The sequence below is a fragment of the Ranitomeya imitator genome, chromosome 6, assembly GCF_032444005.1.
Source record: "Ranitomeya imitator isolate aRanImi1 chromosome 6, aRanImi1.pri, whole genome shotgun sequence".
In the NCBI taxonomy this organism is placed as follows: Eukaryota; Metazoa; Chordata; class Amphibia; order Anura; family Dendrobatidae; genus Ranitomeya; species Ranitomeya imitator.
The window spans coordinates 178,827,386-178,847,968 of record NC_091287.1 but is presented as its reverse complement, the minus strand read 5'-3'; the positions used below and the strand labels follow the sequence as shown (position 1 = coordinate 178,847,968).

Sequence of the window (20,583 nt, the reverse complement as noted above, 5' to 3'; positions counted from 1 at the left end):
TTCTTGCTCCAGCTGAATGATTTACATCTGTTAGCCAGCATAAGTACATGTGGAGATTCCCTAGCAACCAGGCAACCCCAACATGTACTTATGCTGGCTGAGGCTACTTTCATACTAGCGTCGTTAGGCGTACGTCACAATGCATCATTTTGGAGAAAAAACGCATCCTGCAAATGTGCCTGCAGGATGCATGTTTTCTCCATAGATTTGCATTAGCGACGCATTGCGACGTATGGCCACACGTCGCATCCATCGTGCGACGGATGTGGCGTGTTTTGGCAGACCCTCGGCACAAAAAAAAGTTACATTTAACGTTTTTTTGTGCGTTGAGTCTGCCATTTTCGAGATGCGCATGCGCAGCCGAAACTCCATCCCCTCCTCCCCGGACATTACAATGGGGCAGCGGATGCGTTGAAAAACTGCATCCGCTGCCCCCGTTCATTTTTCACAACGTGCATCGGTACGTTGGTCCGACGCATGGCGACGGCCCCGTACCGACGCTAGTGTGAAAGTAGCCTAACAGATGTAAATCATTCAGCTGCGGCAAGAAAAACAATATCCGAGCACTGCAAAATACTCGGAGGACTCCAGAGCATGCTCAAGAAATCTCGAGTAATGAGTATATTCGCTCATCACTAGACGGCAGCAAAACAGGCTTCACTACATAAGAACTAAGCAAAAAACTAATATCCAGTTTCTTGTGAAGAACAAAATCCATTAAGATTTTGTATTTCATTAGAAATTCTAAGCTAATAAAGACCAGCAGAATGTGGAAGAGTTGTGGCGGTCTCATAACATGGTTTCCATTTGCGTGATTATGCATATGCACTTTGTGGTTATTTGTTTCATGTTGTACTATTCTTAGACTTTTCCACGGGTTGCATCACCTTAAAGCCATGTTCACCATTTGGCCAGTATTTTACAATAGTAATGTATATGCAAGCCAAAACTCAGTGGTGGGACAATCCGAGGAAAAATATAATAGAAACAAGTCACCACTTCTGCATTTCTTATCCATTTCTGGTTTTGGCTTACAAATACTGATTGGAACTATTGACCACATACTGAACGTGGTCTATGGGCTTTTGCTTAATCTAAGAATGTAACGAAGCCTTCATTACTGCAAATTATCGCCAATGTATTTTTCTTTGCCTCTGTTCTGGATTGGTCTCATCTCTTCCTGTGCTACATGTGTACAGTAAGTTTTAGACTTGTGTTTTGGTGCATAAAGAGTGTTCTGTGCTTATTGAAGCATAGTTTTTTTTAATCTGGGTACCCAATGTGTAGAAAAATATGGCATATTCCATTGAAATCCATATGTACGTTATACTATGCATTAGTAGAGATAAGCATTCTTGCCTAGGGGAGAATATCTCCATGCTATACAGCCCCCATGCCAGTGTGCATTTTTACCAGTTTAGACAGCTGAATGTAGATATGTAAAAACAAATATTTTAATGCAGTGAAAATTAATTTACTTAAAGGATGCCTTTACGCACTGCAATATACAAGTTTGAAATGCTACAGATTGCACCACAATACTGTTCAATAGTAAAGGATTCAAAGTGAGCATTTACGCAACACAATCTACATTGCTGCCATATGCTTTAGTAGACTTGCGGAACTAAAGTCTAGATCAGGGATGCTCAACTCCAATCCTCAAGGGCCACCAACAGTGCATTTGATCAGGATTTCCTTAGCTTTGCACAAAGTGTTGGACTCATCACCTGTGCACTACTATTAAATACTGAAAACATGCACTGTTGGAGGTCCTTGAAGACTGGATTGTTGAACCCCTAAAAGGGGTTCTTCTAAAAGGTTATCTAATTTTATAAAGGTTAATTAATCTTCTAAAAGGTTTCAATAACTTGCTGGATTATTTTAGTAAGGAACCTGTTGGATCAAGTAGCCAATATTCTGATTGCAAGTTTCCAGCAAAGTAAATGGTCTATCATAAAATTGGATGATCAAGAGTGATTAACTTAATTCACTTAAAATCACACCACTTTTCGCAGCATGTAATATACTTGTGATTCAAGTTCTATAGTCACTGTCAATGGGGTTTTCTAATTTCTTCAGAAAACTTGTCTCCCAGATTTGACAATATCTCCATTATAACCAATTTTAAAACTACTAATTTACTATTTATTTTGAGAGGCCAATTAAAAAGTGACAAGACATGGCTATTGCTGTAGTAGTGCCAAATTGAAAATGAAGTAATATTAGCTCATCGTTGAAATTCACCCAATCTGGTCAGAGCTGGCACACCGGCTCTGCAAAGGCCAAAATGAGCAAATAAGGAGGAAAGGAATCCATCTCAATGAACAGGTGCCTATTTATTCAAATAAAATTCATGCGAATAACATCTAGCGAAATGACAGAGTGGATTAGCACAAGCTAGTGCTAGTAGATTTGGTCTTTGCAGCACGTCAACTTCAGGAAAAGTGCCAGGAGCAACAGTGATCTTTATGTAACTTTTGATTTGACCAAGGCTTTTGACACAGTCAGTAGAGACTGCCTGTGGAAGATCACGCAAAAATTTGGCTGCCCGAACAAGTTCATCTCAATCATCTGGCAGTTCCATGATGGCATGATGGTGAAGGTTCCGAACAATGGAGATGAATCTGAGGCTTTCCCAGTAACAAACGGCATAAAACAAGGCTGTGTGCTTGCTCCAACTCGTTCAGTATGCTATTCTCTGCAATGTTAAGTAATGCCTTTAACAACTGAAGATGGAATCCACGTTAGGTGCAGGACTGATGGCAAGCTATACAAACGCCTGAAGGCGGTTACAAAAGTGCATGAATCTTATCCTTGAATTATTATTTGCTGATGACTGTGCACTTAACGCTAGCACGGAACAGCAGATGCAACATGAAATGGACTTCATCTCAAGCCTGCGACAGTTTTGGTCTCGAGATCAACATTAGAAAAACCGAAGTCATGCATCAACCTGTTCCAGGGAAATTATACAAGGAGCCACGTAACACTGTGAAGGAACAAAACATCAAAGCAGTCGATAACTTCACCTACTTAGGCAGCACACTTTCCCGTGAAGTAACCATAGATGCTGAGATTAATAACATAATTGACAAAGCCAGTGCCGCCTTCGTGAGACTGCGTAAGAACATCTGTGAACGAAGGGGACTCGGCCTTACCACCAAGCTGAAGGTCAACTGAGCGGTGTTCCTCACCACACTTCTCTATGCCAGTGAGACCTGGACAGTCTACAGCCGGCATGCTAAACAGCTTAATCATTTTCACATGAGTTGCCTCCGCAGACTTCTCCACATCAGGTGGCAAGAGAATGTCCTGGACACGGCAATTCTGGAACAAACGGGGCTCTGCAGCGTTTACATTCTCCTGCCTAAAGTCCAAGCCAGGTGGGCTGGACATGTCATCAGAATGCCTGGAAGTCAAAACCAATGAATGGGAAGAGCTTGCACTGGATAGTCCAGGTTGGTGGGGCAGGATCACGTGCAGCTGAAGATGGGAAAATCTTTGATGCAAAAAGAAAGCGTGCTGTCCACAAGGCACAAGTAGAATCTGGTGCACTGACTACATCTGCTTCCTTATGTCAAGTATGTGGGTTAACCTTCAGGGCCCGGATTGGACTCATCAGCCACCCCGGACCCATAACTACTAATTATCTTCTAACACTGGTCATGGTCATCTTTGACTACGAAGGACGAACATCAGAGGTGACATCTACGTGTTTCAGGTGTTAATGCACCCGACGCATAGATAGCGAGTGGCTTAGCGCCGACATGTCAGGTGCATTGACACTTGAAACATGTAGATGTAAGCTCTATGCTAGCGCTAGTCCACTAGCTATCTCACTATATGTTCTTTGCATGAATTTTATTTGAATAAAGAACCTGTTTGTTAAGATGGATTCCTTTAGTCATTTCCAAATTGAAAATACCCCAACAATGGCAAAGCAGCACAGTGAAGGAACATACTACAGTATATGTTTCTTAGTGGGATGTCTATTGCAAAGCCTAGAGGTGCATTCTTTTCAGTAAAAAAAAAATGCCACTATGTACAGCCTCTCAACATGCCAAACTAGATACGAAAAGGTCATCATTTCAGAATCCAAGATAATGGTACTATATGGATGCAAAACACTGACGTAAAACCTGACATAGAAAAACATTGAATCAGCTTTTTCAGGATTGATCTAATTTGAGGACACTTTTCAGCCAATAGCCATTCCTTGTGTGCCACACACGGGGGTGCTCAGCACACACAAGGGAGTAAAGCCCTAGACACTCCAGCTCAAACATGTTGAATTCATACATTCCATCATCTGGTACACCCCTAAAGATGTTAAATTGTCAGACAGTGGCCCAAAAATAGTTGGGCTCTGCTGATGTTCCTGTAACATGTATGACCACTTTCCATATTTACTCAGCTCATCCAAGTTAGATAAAGTTTTGTGAAGGAGAGGTAGAAATATTTGCTTTTTGGACATGGTATGTATATATATATATATATATATATATATATATATATATATATATATATATATATATATATATATATATATATATATATATATATATATATAATTTTTTTTTAATACAAAAACATCAAGACAAATACGAATGTTCAAAAGTGGAAAATATGTACTTCAATACTAAAAATACAAAAATTGTAGTAAAAAACCCTCAAAATAAAAATAGTTTAAAAATCCATGGATTGTCACAAAAAAAAATTATTATGGGGTAAAGCTTGTTAGACAATTAAAAGCACCCCTCCAGCATATTTTTTATTTTATTGCTTGAATAGTGTCTCTAATCCAGGTTCCCTGTCCTAGTATTATACACTGTTCAAAAAAGTAAAGGGAACACAAACAGAATATAACTCCAAGTAAAATCTCATTTCTGTGAAATCAAACTGTCCACTTAGGAAGCAACACTGTTTGACAATCAGTTTCACATGCTGTTGTGTAAATGGAATAGACAAGATAGAAATTATTGTCAATTATCAAAGCACTCAAAGGAGTGGTTCTGCAGGTGGGGACCAAAGACCACATCTCAGCACCAATGCTTTCTGTCTGATGTTTTGGTCATTTTTGAATGTTGGTTGTGCTTTCACACTCGTGGTAGCATGAGACGGACTCTACAACCCACACAAGTGGCTCAGGTAGTGCAGCTCATCCAGGATGGCACAATGCAAGCTATGGCAAGAAGGTTTGCTGTGTCTGTCAGTGTAGTGTCCAGAGGCTGGAGGCGCTACCAGGAGACAGGCCAGTACACCAGAAGACATGAAGGGGGCCGTAGGAAGGCAACAACCCTGCAGCAGGACCGCTATCTCAGCCTTTGTTCAAGGAGGAACAGGAGGAGCACTGCCAGAGCCCTGCAAAATGACCTCCAGTAGGCCACAAATGTGTATGTCTGCACAAACTGTTAGAAACCGACTCCATGAGGATGGTCTGAGTGCCTGACATTCACAGATGGGGGCTGTGCTCACAGCCCAACACCGTGCAGGATGCTTGGCATTTGCCACAGAACACCAGGATTGACAAATTCGCCACTGGTGCACTGTGCTCTTATCAGATGAAAGCAGGTTCACACTGAACATGTGACAAACTTGGCAGGGTTTGGAGACGCCATGGAGAGCGATCTGCTGCCTTCCACATCCTTCCGCATGACCGGTTTGGTTGTGGGTCAGTAATGGCGTGGGGTGGTATTTCTTTGGAGGGCCGCCTGACTGCCATTAGGTACTGAGATGAGAGCCTCAGACCCCTTGTGAGACCATATGCTGGTGCGGTTGGGCCTGGGTTCCTCCTAATGCAAGACAATGCCAGACCTCATGTGGCTGGCATGTGTCAGCAGTTCCTGCAAGATGAAGGCATTGAAGCTATGGACTGGCCAGCCCATTCCCCAGACCTGAATCCGATTGAACACATCTGGGACGTCATGTCTCACACCATCCACCAACGTCAAGTTGCACCACTGACTGTCCAGGAATTGGCGGATGCTTTAGTCCAGGTCTGGGAGGAGATCCCTCGGGAGACCATCCGCCGCCTCATCAGGAGCATCCGCAAGCATTGTAGGGAAGTCATACAGCATCAATTCCTTGTCTTGAGGCATTTCCACTGAAGTTGGATCAGCCTGTAACTTCATTTTCCACTTTGATTTTGAGAATCATTTCAACTCCAGACCTCCGTGGGATATTAGTTGTCTTTTACGTTGATCATTTTTAGGTTTTATTGTTCTCAACACATTCCTCTATTTAATGAATAAAGATTTACAACTGGAATATTTCATTCAGTGATATCTAGGATGTGTGATTTTAGTGTTCCTTTTTTTTTTTTTGAGCAGTGTACTTTACCAGCTGCAGTCTTCATCTGTTATTGGCACCGCTCCAGTCATCTTCTGCAGTTTGTGACATGCCAGATAGTTCTGGTGTTTGCTGGGCGAGCTGGCAGTCAATATTTCATGCAAGTATGAGAGCCAGGACAAAACTCAGACTTACAGAAAATACTGAATAAGTACTGAATGTGTGAACGTGACGTCAGTATGTGTAAGCCAAAACCAGGAGAGAAATACAAAAGTGGTGCATATGTTTCTATTATACTTTTCCTCTTATTGTTCCACTCCTGATTATGGCTTACAAATACAGCTGGAAAATGCTGACCAAATACGGAACGTGGCCTTACAGTGAGAGTTTTGACTGTTACCAATGACTTCCTGTCAGTCAGAAGTTGCTGTCACAAAATGGTAGATCGGGACTGGAGTATTACCAGGAACAGCTGAAGAGAGCAGCTGGTAAGTATAATACTATGGTCAGGGAACTTGCATTAGTGACACCACTTCAGTGTTTTTTGTTTTCATTTCAGCACTGAAGTGGTGCTTTACGTGATTACACTTCTTTCTGGTCATTGGTCAGGCCAGTCATGTACCAGCATGTAGGGCAATCTTAAAATAGTACCCATGAAGGGGCTAGACAAAATGATTAAGGGAATGTGCACACGTTGCGGATTCGTGTGCGGATTTTTCTGTGCAGATTCTGAAAAATCCGCAGGTAAAATGACCTGAGTCTTACCTGCAGATTTACTGCGTTTTTACACCTGCTGATTCCAATTATGAAACAGGTGTAAAACGCTGCGGAATCCGCACAAAGAATTGACATGCTGCGGAAGATAAACCGCAACGTTTCCGCAAGGTTTTTTCTGCAGCATGTGCACTGCGGATTTTGTTTTCCATACATTTACATGGTACTGTACACCGCATAAAAAAATGCTGCTGCCATGTAGTCTTCCGTATTTAGTGGTTCTGTATATCCTCACCACTGTTTGGCAGCTTTCTGCCTATGCCCAGTGTACACAAAGCAGTCAATCATTTTTCTCAGCGGGGTTGTACAGAGCTCAGCACTCCGAGAACTCTTAGATCTATAGAAAAAAGAGCTCCATTATGCTGCTCTAAGGTGGAGGTAGCAAAAACCTGATCACAAATTTCCTTTGAGAAAGGTAAATGCTTTCTTTAGAAGCTTAGAAAACATGATATGCTTAACTTTTCTATACTTTGGTAAGTATAGTAAAACAAAGCTTACATTTGACTAGGTCTGATCAATAGATCATGATACTAACATACCTTTGAATACTTTTTGTTTTAAATGTATATTATCTCATGACATCTTGAATATGTTGGACTTTAGAAAAAAAAAAAGTTAAATTCACATCTGTACTGTGCAATTTATTGGTGGAAATAACTCCACTGCAAACTAGTATGTTTTGAAATGTTTTATGCCTTGCTGTGCTCAGTCACACATTCTTTATAAGGAAGGCCAGTGGATATGTAAGACTTTACATTTAGATTTTGAGGAAATGCATAAATCAAGAAATTGCTGTCACCTCCATAAATATTGCGTTAATCTTTATAGAAATTGCATAATAAATCTAAAGTACAAATTCAATTTTATATTGCGGTTAGTTAAAGCTGCTGAGGTTTCAATTAAGATCAACTTTAAGACTAGCCAATACCAATGAAATGCAGTTCTATGGAGAAAAAAGTACAAAATAAGAGGGAAAAAAGGCTAACATTTTGCTAGATCATAAGAATGATGAGCATCTTTCCATTAACTTATCACTAGCCAAGCTAAGCAACTAAGCATTTAATAGACCTTTAGAGATTAAGTACATAATATTAAAACAGTATCTGTTCAGGTAATACATTAGTGTTGTGAACAGAGGAATTCCAGACAGTGATCACAAAAGTTCTGCTTATAGAAAAGTATCCTCTAAAATCAGCAGGCATCTTTATTTGTAATCTATGAGACTCATTTTACAATATGTTTAAATACGGCAAGAATAACCTTCCGTGGCCACTCACAAGAGGAAATTTCACAGTCAAGTAACAGTATGTCTACTAAAGTCATTGTTCCTTTAAAAACTAATTCTTCATTACTATAAGCATTACACCGCTTTCTTCACAAGCCATCTCCAGCCAACAAAAAGAAAGCTGCATTTAATACTGCCTTTAACTCCCCAAACTTAAGATGCAGAATAGACTGGGTTGCCCATGATCATAAATTACACATTATCCCGATGACAAGGTTCATTCACTTTAATCCAGAAAAAAAAGGCTTTAGAGAAGACGACTACAAGTCTGGCATGAACCTGAACACAATAAAAATGGCACATGACACATTTTAGGCCTAATTTTCAGAAATGTGCATATGTTTCTATGATTTCACCACATTAAAAAAACAAAAAAACAAACAAAAAACACATCTTTGCCAGTGTCTGACATGGCATTTTGACCAACTTACAAAATACTGTACATTAGAAAAACATAAAATCAAGTTTCTTCATTTTATAAGAGGCAAATATATGGAATAAAAGTTATGACAATGTTCTACAATCTAAAATACAGTGTTTCTATACTGTAGTTGCATGGTACAGCTGATATGTTTCACTGAAGCTTTTTATGGTCACAAGTGATTCCCAGGTTAACACCATAGTCTTGCATTGCATTCTTCTGTAGCTCTTCTGTCAAGAGAATTTAAAGAGAGATTACTTACCACTAGAATTAAATAATCCCATCTTGTAAGAAAAAATTCCCATTTCTAAGAGCGTCGTTAGAATAACAGAACTTGCCTCTCTAGCAATGGAAGCCTCAGAGGTGTTTAAAGCATTAATGGACACGAATACTGTCACATAACATTGTGAAAAATGGTCTACCTAAAGTAACAATTACCAGCCTGTTCTTAGCTTACCATAATTGAGGCCAAATATGCCTGTACTCTTCCTGATAAAACAAGACTGAATTTAGAGTAGAGACACTGCAGTTTAAACATTTATGCATAGTTATCTCTTACGGACTCAAGCTTATTAGGACATACAGAAACCAGCCATGATATTGGTGTGTGAGCAATGGGAAACAAGTCTTCTCCAGTCTGCAGAGGAGTTCTTCAAAAGATGCATGCAGGTGGCAGGAGTGAAGCCCTGCAAGAATATGGATGGTCATTTCTTCCCAGTAAATCCATGTTCGGTTGAAGCATTTTACATGTTACAGCAACTGCTGCTTTATTGAAAATGCCAAACCAGCTCTTTTCAAAAGGCTGTAATCCATTTTAAAAAAACAAATGAGTGCAAAAATGTATTTTAATTAAAAAAAAATAAAATAAGTAAACAGATGAGTCTTAATTGTCAAGATTATTCCAGGGCAAAAAGTCCTCATTCCCACCCTCCCATTTACTAAAACTATCTCCCATACCCATTCAACCCCAAGATTGTTGTTCAAGGCTTGTTAAAGGTGAGCAGCCCAATCTTCAAAGACGGCAGATATTTTGCCTTTCTTCTGAATCACAGGAACAAAGCTGAATTTACAAGAAACCAGCCACTTGTGATAAGTTGGCACCGGCTGGATAGATCCAGAGTCACAAGGTGCATGTTTAAAAACAAGTCCAAATCCCCTCTCCAAATAGGACTGAGGCCCAGCCCATAGTCAATGTTCCAATTTGCTTAGCCTTTTGTCAGAGGTCATAAGGCCACTCTGATGCAGTGGTATTTAAGTTTGCATGGCAGAACTCCTTTGTTTAGCTGATAAAACTCAACAAGTTGAATTAAATCGGTAAATTTGGTATTGCCATCATCTAGGCTAAAGAACATCTGCCCGTCGTCTTCACACTGAAAGTTAAAAATAACAAAAAAAGGCTTTTAACAGTCTATAGTAATGTGTATAACAGCAGTAATGAAACAGATTAATCACTTCTTATAAAGATGCTAAAATGAGCACTGCAGCAGTTTCATTCTCCAGTTCTTGGGGTCCCAGATGTCAACCCACCCCGAACATAATGTTGCATATCTTAGTGCAAACACTTTACATACAATAATGGATTATTTTTCTCGTTTTATACAATGAATGCTACTTTAACAACAACAACAAAAAAAATACGAACAGATCACTTGTGAATGGAAACTTAATGGTTTTTCAATGCACCCTTTGTCCAATTGGCTTGTAAAGATTAAAGGTACCGTCACACTTAGCGACGCTGCAGCGATACCGACAACGATCCGGATCGCTGCAGCGTCGCTGTTTGGTCGCTGGAGAGCTGTCACACAGACAGCTCTCCAGCGACCAACGATCCCGAGGTCCCCGGTAACCAGGGTAAACATCGGGTAACTAAGCGCAGGGCCGCGCTTAGTAACCCGATGTTTACCCTGGTTACCAGCGTAAAAAAACAAACAGTACATACTTACATTCAGCTGTCTGTCCCTTGCCGTCTGGTTCCTGCACTGACTGCTGGCCGTAAAGTGAAAGTGAAAGCACAGCACAGCGGTGAGTCACACAGCGGTGACTCACCGCTGTGGCTGTGCTCTGCTTTCACTTTACGGCCAGCAGTCAGTGCAGGAACCAGACGGCAAGGGACAGACAGCTGAATGTAAGTATGTACTGTTTGTTTTTTTACGCTGGTAACCAGGGTAAACATCGGGTTACTAAGCGCGGCCCTGCGCTTAGTAACCCGATGTTTACCCTGGTTACCAGTGAAGACATCGCTGAATCGGTGTCACACACGCCGATTCAGCGATGTCTACGGGGAGTCCAGCGACGAAATAAAGTTCTGGACTTTCTTCCCCGACCAGCGATCTCCCAGCAGGGGCCTGATCGCTGCTGCCTGTCACACTGGACGATATCGCTAGTGAGGACGCTGCAACGTCACGGATCGCTAGCGATATCGTCTAGTGTGACAGTACCTTAAGATAGATCAACACTTCAGAAACACTGTAAAACACGCAGGTTTCCAGCATGGCAAATTTACCGGTATTCAGCGCATTTAAAAAGCTGCATTCAGCACAGAAATCATTGTATTACTTTTTCATGATAAAAAGCTTCAGGATTCTCATCCATGCTTACTGACACATACTGACCGCGCCAGGAGCAGGTAAGTATAACGGGGATGGAGGGGAGCGCTGCGCGATATTCACCTGCTCCTCTTTTCGGCGCCGCTCCATCTTCAGCAGTGGCGCTCAGGTCAGAGGGCGCGGTGACGTAGTTAGTGCGCGCCCTCAGCCTGAACGTCAGTGCTGAAGATGGAGCGGCGCCGGAATGATCAGCACGTGAATATTGAAAGTGCCAGGGGCCTGAGCGACGGAGAGGTGAGTATATGATTTTTTTTTTATCACAGCAAATGGGGCAAGTGTCTGTATGGAGCATCCATGGGGCCATAACGTTTGTGCAGCACTATAAGCGGCCATAACGTTTGTGCAGCACTATATGGAGCCATAACGTTTGTGCAACATTATATGGTGCCATAACGTTTGTGCAGCACTATAAGGGGCCATAACGTTTGTGCAGCACTATATGGAGCCATAACGTTTGTGCAGCACTATATGGGGCCATAACGTTTGTGCAGCATTATATGGGGCCATAACGTTTGTGCAGCACTATAAGGGGGCCATAACGTTTGTGCAGCACTATAAGGGGCCATAACGTTTGTGCAGCATTATATGGGGCCATAACGTTTGTGCAGCACTATAAGGGGCCATAACGTTTGTGTAGCACTATATGGAGCCATAACGTTTGTGCAGCACTATGTGGGGCCATAACGTTTGCGCAGCACTATATGGGGCCATAATGTTTGTGCAGCACTATATGGGGCCATAATGTTTGTGCAGCACTATAAGGGGCCATAACGTTTGTGCAGCATTATATGGGGCCATAACGTTTGTGCAGCATTATATGGGGCCATAACGTTTGTGCAGCACTATAAGGGGCCATAACGTTTGTGTAGCACTATATGGAGCCATAACGTTTGTGCAGCACTATGTGGGGCCATAACGTTTGCGCAGCACTATATGGGGCCATAATGTTTGTGCAGCACTATATGGGGCCATAATGTTTGTGCAGCACTATAAGGGGCCATAACGTTTGTGCAGCATTATATGGGGCCATAACGTTTGTGCAGCATTATATGGGGCCATAACGTTTGTGCAGCACTATATGGGGCAAGTGTCTGTATGGGGCCATAATCAACGTTTGCGCAGCACTATATGGGGTAAATATCTTTATGGAGCATCTTATGGGGCCATAATCAGCATTTGCGCAGCATTATATTGGGCAAATATGTCTATGGAGCATCTTATGGGGCCATAATGAACTTTATGGAGCATTATATGGGGCTCCTGATTCAATATGGATATTCAAAAACACTTAACCTACTGATGTCTCAATTAATTTTACTTTTATTGGTATCTATTTTTACTTTTGACATTTACCGGTAGCTGATGCATTTCCCACCCTAGGCTTATACTCGAGTCATTAAGTTTTCCCAATTTTGTGTGGCAAAATTGGGGGGGTCGGCTTATACTCGGGTCGGCTTATACTCGAGTATATATGGTATATTAAATCACAACTGACAATAAAATACATAAAACCTATACTTTAAATACTCACAGGTAAAATCTGGAAATGCTTAATCTTCTGGTGATGACACAGTGTAAGTACAAAAGCTTTTGGATTACTCTGACTGTCTCGAAGAAGAAAAAGTCTGAAAAAGTAAAAAAAGGTTACAAATAAAAGTTCATTCAAACAAATCACTGGCATAAATATGATCTTAAACATTACAAAATAATGATCAAATATGAGAAAAATATAAAAAAATGAGTTTACAATCACACACATCGCAGAAACAATATTCCCAACTCTCTTTAGGGCACAGACCGGGTCCTGATCTAGGTTTAGTTAGTGATTTGGTCACAGACAGATGCTTGGATGCTGCCGAGGGCTACAACATGTCTGATGTAATCTACTCCTGCCCCTGAAAATCAGAATTTATGCACTTTTTTGGTAGTACAGATAGTACGTGGTCACTTATCTTCTACCAAAATAAGGTTTATCATTTTCCTGTAATAATTCCACGTAAGGAAATTATATCCATCTCCAGTTAGATACATGACACTTTATGAAAAAAACAAAAAACACTCGCATCTACTGGCAGAGCAGGTGATCAATTTAAACTGGGGCTTCAACCAAAACAACTTGACCCAACTTCTATGTTCCTTAGTTCGCCAGAGATTAGACAAACTCAACATTTATGATTTATCAAGGTGACATCCTCTGAACTCTGCAATGCAACAAATATGTGAAATGGTCAAATGGAATGGCAGAAAATGTCTTAAGGTACCTTCACCCGATATTTACCCTGGTTACCATTGTAAAAGTAAAAAAAAAAAAAAAAAAAAAAAAAACAGTACATACTCACATTCTGATGTCTGTCACGTCCCCCGCCATCAGCTTCCCTGCACTGACTGTCAGCGCTGGCCGTAAAGCAGAGCACAGCGGTGACGTCACCGCTGTGCTCTGCTTTATGGCCGGCGCTGACAGTCAGTGCGGGAAGCTGACTGCGGGGGACGTGACACACATCAGAATGTGAGTATGTACTGTTTTTTTTTTTTTACTTTTACAATGGTAACCAGGGTAAATATTGGGTTACTAAGCGCGGCCCTGCACTTAGTAACCCGATGTTTACCCTGGTTACCCGGGGACTTCGGCATCGTTGAAGACAGTTTCAACAATGCCGAAGTCGTTCCCCTGATCGATGGATGCTGAAGAGAGCTGTCTGACAGCTCCCCAGCGACCACACAACGACTTTCCAACGATCACGGCCAGGTCGTATCGCTGGTCGTGATCGTTGGTAAGTCGTTTATTGTAACGGTACCTTTAGTGTAATTACCAAGAATGGTATGACAAACAAGTATATGAATACACTCAACTGGTGATGGCTGGCTGCAGCAGCACACAGATGGATATTAAACACTGCAGTGTGCATGCATATGCATTAGTATGCATTCACTTTTCATTCTAACATTTCCATTGTGAGTTTCTTGACCAGAGTATTAAGAGGAAAAAAGAAAACTGACTGCAATGTAACACGGGTATATTTCCTTACCCATCCACAAGCCCTTGTTGCTTAATGATTGTTTGGGATTCTTCTCTAGGTATCCTACCATGGAACCAAGGTTGCGTTCTATGGATTACTATTAAAACAGAAAAAGCTACAATTTTAACCCTTTGTATGACCGGATTACACTTTCATGCTCACAAGCAGAAACACCCAAGTAGGGAGCAATATTTTTTTCATTTTTTTTTTTTACCTGTACTGAGAGTGGATGGATGAAGAGGACTTTGGTTTCCCAAAACATTCATACGTGAACTTCGCTTCTGGAGGGGGAACCAAAAAATATACACATTTTTCCATGTTAAAGGGTTCCTAAAATAGCAAGTTATACCCTAGCCATAGGATATGAATTCCATAGTTTGTGGGCCTGCCAGTAGTGATGAGCGAGTATACTCGTCGCTCGGGTTTTCCAGAGCATGCTCGGGTGGTCTCCGAGTACTTGTGACTGCTCAGAGATTTAGTTTTCCTTGCTGCAGCTGCATGATTTGTGGCTACTAGACAGCTTGATTACATGTGGGTAATCCCTAGCGACCAGGCAACCCCCACATGTACTCAGAATGGCTAGCAGCCATAAATCATGCAACTGAGTCAACAAAAACTAAATCACCGAGCAAGGAGTATACTCGCTCATCACTACCTGCCAGAAATATCTAAGCAATGTACTTTGCCTCATCTCCATTCTTTGTGTGACTGCTGGAGAAGGTAAAGTTGGGCCCTGTTCTTAGGATCACTGTGCGGTCTCCAGAGTTCGGACCCCAGCAATCAGAAAGTTATATTGCCTATACGATGATGGGAACATGCCATTTTGGGAATAACCCCTTAACCCTCAGATTCCAGTGCCATTTCTTAAAGAAAACCCGTTAACAGGATTATTCAGGATAAACTAAAGGTATGGACAGAATGGCCCTGTTATACTGATTTAATAGATACCTTCAGTGAAGAAAATAGAATTAGACTTACAGGTAATTCGGTTTCTAGGAACCTTCCACGACACCAAAGGAGGTTGTCTCCACGCCCTAATGGCGGACCGGAAGAGGTTAAAAGCCTCTCCGTCTGCCTACTTGCCAGCGACTTATAACGGATACCATAGCACCAGTTAACTTTAGCTCCCCGGAATAATCCAAGCAACATAGGGAGGGACATAGTGCCATCATGGAAGGTTCCCAGAAACCGAATTATCGTTAAGTCTAATTCTATTTTCTCTAGTCACCTTCCACGACAGGATAGGAGGAATACCAACTGATTCTGCACAAGGGAGGGACAATAGCCTGGAGAACTTTCCGGCCAAAAGGCTAAATCCCTATTGGACAGTAAGGAAGTACCTCAATCACACCAAATATGGAACACCAGGGATACCCAGACCAGAGATAATTTGCAAAATATGTTTTTATATTAATTTATAATCAAATAACAGTACATAAAATAATTATAAAAGATATAAAACCAAAATAGATTTGTGCGTACAGCAGAACTACTATATATAGTAGATTAAATAAGTCCACCCAATATTGCACGATGTGTCCCAGTTCATAATATGTAAACAATATGTGTATAAAGTGCCTAAAAATACGTGTATAAAAACCAAATTGGACAGTAAGTAAAATTCGTAGTGTTTGGTAAAAGTATTAATTGAGGACCACGTAGCGGCTCTACAAATCTGCTCAGTAGAAGCAGCAGCTCTCAGCCCAAGAGGTTGAGGTCAATCTTGTAGAATGAGCCCTGACGGCACTTGGGGGAGTCATGTTTTGGGCTAAATATGATTCAGAGATGGCCCTCTTGATCCAGTTTGCGATGGTACTCTTCACTACCTTCCTTCCCCTATTCTGCCCTGATGGATGAATAAATAGATTTGGATCAATTCTCCATGATTTGTGTTGTTCCAGGTAGTATAAAATTGTACGTCGAACATCCAGTGTACGGAATTCTTCCTCCCTTATATTTTTCGTATTTTGACAAAAGGAGGGAAGCACAATGTCCTGAGAACGGTGGACGTCAGACACAACCTTGGGCAGAAAGGATGTAGCAAGATGGAGAACAAAGCAATCATCTTTGATTATTAAATAGGGTTCTCTTACGGATAGAGCCTGTAGTTCCCCTATGCGCCTTGCCGTGGTAATAGTTACTACAACCCCTGGCAAAAATTATGTAATCACCAGCCTTGGAGCATGTTCATTCAGTTGTTTAATTTTGTAGAAAAAAAGCAGATCACAGACATGGCACAAAACTAAAGTCATTTCAAATAGCAACTTTCTGGCTTTAAGAAACACAAAGAAATCAAGAACAAAAATTGTGGTAGTCAGTAATGGTTACTTTTTTTTAAGCCAAGCATAGGGTAAAAAACTATGGAGTCGCTCAATTTCTCAGGGAAAAAGTTATGGAATCATGAAAAAACAAAAACAAAAAGACACTCCAACACATCACTAGTATTTTGTTGCACCACCTCTGGCTTTTATAACAGCTTGCAGTCTCTGAGGCATGGACTTAATGAGTGTCGAACAGTACTCCATCAATCTGGCTCCTACTTTCTCTGATTGCTATTGCCAGATTAACTTTGCAGGTTGGAGCCTTGTCATGGACCATTTTCTTCAACTTCCACCAAAGGTTTTCAATTGGATTGAGATCTGGACTATTTGCAGGCCATTACCTTCACCTTATGTGTCTTTTTTCAAGGAATGTTTACACAGTTTTTGCTCTACGGCAGGATGCATTATCATCTTGAAAAATGATTTCATCCCTGGAGTAAGTCAGGAATTAAAAAGATTGGTAATATATATGATAGAATTAAATTCCTCACTTTTATGGAGTTAAAAATAAAATTTAATCTTCCCTCTTCTGAATTAATCCCTTATATAATTTTAAAAGAAGGTGTTCAGAAACTACTAGGTAGCAAACCTCAACCTAGATATTTTCGTTTTACTACTGTGCAATATTAAAAATAAAAATATATGGAGCCTAAACAACATCTGTAGAATTTTCAATAAAGATGGTGTTGGTTTCAAAAATGTTAACTTGAAGAGGTGGGAATCTGACCTCAATAAATCTTTTCGGGCTGAGAGCTGGGACAATGCTATTAAGACCACTTACAAATCCACCATTTCGTTAGCTTTACACGAGTCCTATTTTAAGGTAATTACTAGGTGGTATTATTCCCCAATTAGATTAGCACACAATTCCGGATTATTCACCAACTTGCTGGCGGAAATGTGGCCACCAAGGTAATTTATATCATCTTTTATGGAGTTGCCCGAAGGTAAAATTTCTATGGTCAAAAGTTTCTAATTACCGTATATACTCGAGTATAAGCCGACCCCCCTAATTTTGCCACAAAATACTGGGAAAACTTATTGACTTGAGTATAAGCCTAGGGTGGAAAATGCAGCAGCTACCGGTGAATTTCAAAAATAAAAATAGATGCTCCATACCGTTCATTCTTGCCCCATAACTGTGCCATATAATGCTCTGCACCGTTCATTATTGCCCCATAGCTGTGCCATATAGTGCTCTGCACCGTTCTTTCTTGCCCCATAGCTGTGCCATATAGTGCTCTGCACCGTTCTTTCTTGCCCCATAGCTGTGCCATATAGTGCTCTGCACCATTCATTATTGCCCCATAGCTGTGCCATATAGTGCTCTGCACCATTCATTCTTGCCCCATAACTGCCATATAGTGCTCTGCACCGTTCATTTTTGCCCCATATATGCTCCATATAAATCTGTGCCATTGCTGCTGCTGCAATAATAAAAAAAAAAAGCCATACTCACATCTCTTGATTGCAGCTCCCGGCGTCTTGTTCCGGCGTCTCTCCGCACTGACTGATCAGGCAGAGGGCGCCGCGCACACTATATGCGTCATTGCGCCCTCTGACCTGAACAGTCAGAGCGCAGAGACGCCGGGAAGACGGAGCGGCGCCGGGAAGATGGAGCGGCGCCCGGCGGCTGGAATGGGGACAGGTGAATATAATACTCACCTAGTCCTGTCGCTGCCCCTGCCTGTCACACTGTCCCCGGGTGCCGCAGCTCTTCCTGTCAGCGGTCACTGGCACCGCTCAGAGGAATGAATATGTGGCTCCACCCCTGTGGGAGTGGAGTCCATATTCATGAGTTTAATGAGCGGTCCCACGTGACCGCTGAAGAGGGGAAGAGCTGCAGCACCCGGAGACCGTGGGACGGGCAGGGGGAACGTCAGGAGCGCCGGGACTAGGCGAGTATGCCTCAGCGCTCTCTCCCCCTCACCCGCCGACCCTGCCACCCACCGTGACTCGAGTATAAGCCGAGAGGGGCACTTTCATCCCAAAAATATGGGCTGAAAATCTCGGCTTATACTCGAGTATATACGGTATGTTAATTCACTCACTGATAATTTTGTGCTTACACCACAAAGAGCTCTCTTTTCCCTGGACATGGAAATAGTTGACCCTCAGGTTAAATTCATTATCATTCATATATTTCTTGTCAAATATATGTTAGCGCTCTGGTGGAATAAGCCAGATCTCCCTAAATTTGAAGACATTATAGATCATATTCACCAACACAATTTTTTGGAGTGGAGATTCACTGTAAATAATAGTGGTATTAAAAATGTCTTGAAAAAATGGAAGATTTGGATTGATAAATTCTATACTCCTTAACCTCCTAATAGATTTTCAAATAAAAGAAAATTGTAATTTACTTGTCCTTCCAAAATATCGCACTCATTTAAATGTATTTATGCGTTTTGTTACTTTTGAACTATTGCATTACATTTGGTTCTCTAGTCTTTTTTGTTTTCTTTAATTGTATCCCTTTCCATTCCCTCTCCCTATTCTTCACGGTTATATTTTCCCTCCCCTATTCCCAATTCCTGGTTTTTATTCAAAAAATGAATAAAAAAATATTTAAAAAGAAAAATGATTTCATCATCAAAAAATATTTAAAAAGAAAAATGATTTCATCATCCTCAAACATCCTTTCAATTGATGGGATAAGAAGAGTGTCCAAAATAACAAACTTGTGCATTTATTGAAGATGTAATGACAGCCATCTCTCCAGTGCCTTTACCTGACATGAAGCCCCATATCAATGATTGTGGAAATTTGCATGTTCTCTTTATAAATCTCATTGGAACGGCACCAAACAAAAGTTCCAGCATCATCACCTTGCCCAATGCAGATTCGTGATTCATCACTGACTATGATTCATCCAGTCATCCATAGTCCACTATTGCTTTTCCTTAGCCCAGTGTAACCTTGTTTTTTTTCGGTTTAGGTGTTAATGATGGCTTTTGTTTAGCTTTTCTGTATTTAAATCCCATTTCCTTTAGGCGGTTTCTTACAGTTCGGTCAGACGTTTCCACTCATTCGTTCCTCATATGTTTTGTTGTGCATTTCCGGTTTTGGAGACATATTGCTTTAAGTTTCCAGTCTTGACGCTTTGATGTCTTCCTTGGTCTACCAGTATGTTCGCCTATAACAACCTTTCCATGTTTGTACTCGATCCAGATTTTAGACACAGCCGACTGTGAACCACCAACATCTTTTGCAACATGATGCAGCGTGATGTTTTTACCCTCTTAAGAGTTTGATAATTCTCTCCTTTGTTTCAATTGACATCTCCCGCATTGGAGCCATGATTCATGTCAGTCCACTTGGTGCAACAGTTCTCCAAGGTGTGATCATTCCTTTTTAGATGCAGACTAACGATCAGATCTAATTTGATGCAGGTGTTAGTTATGGGAATGAAAATTTACAGGGTGATTCCATAATTTTTCCCCTCATAATTGAGTGATTCCATAATCTTTCCCCTATGTTTGGTTACAAAAAGTAATCATTACTGACCACCACATTTTTTATTCTTGATTTCTTTTAGTGTTTCTTAAAGCCAGAAAGTTGCCATTTGAAATGACTTTAGTTTTGTGTCATGTCTGTGATCTGCTTTTTTTTCTACAAAATTGAACAACTGAATGAACATCCTCCAAAGCCGGTGATTTCATAATTTTTGCCAGGGGTTGTAGAAAAGCTGCTTTAAAAGATAGAAGTTGAGTGGTGCAGAAGGATAAAGGTTCGAATGGTGATTATGTAAGCCCCCGGAAGACTACATTTAGATCCCATGAGGGGATGACAGGCTGTTTCCTAGGAAACTGTCTAAGGGCCGACACCATAAATCTTTTAATCCAACGTTGGTTTGTTAGGTTCTGGT

General features: G+C 41.1%; 1 protein-coding gene across 1 annotated transcript in view; it reads right to left on the bottom strand.

Annotated features, from left to right (window-relative positions):
- Window positions 1–8,557: 8,557 nt before the first annotated feature.
- The window catches only part of GRB10 (growth factor receptor bound protein 10), a 424,392-nt gene continuing 412,366 nt past the window's right edge, over window positions 8,558–20,583 (bottom strand). Inside the window, exons 14-17 of the mRNA XM_069730339.1 lie at window positions 14,606–14,672; window positions 14,401–14,488; window positions 12,906–12,999; window positions 8,558–10,138 (exon numbers count right to left, since the gene is read on the bottom strand). Coding sequence (XP_069586440.1) covers window positions 9,992–10,138; window positions 12,906–12,999; window positions 14,401–14,488; window positions 14,606–14,672 — 396 coding nt within the window. The 3' untranslated portion in view covers window positions 8,558–9,991. The remainder of the gene's footprint in view (window positions 10,139–12,905; window positions 13,000–14,400; window positions 14,489–14,605; window positions 14,673–20,583) is intronic.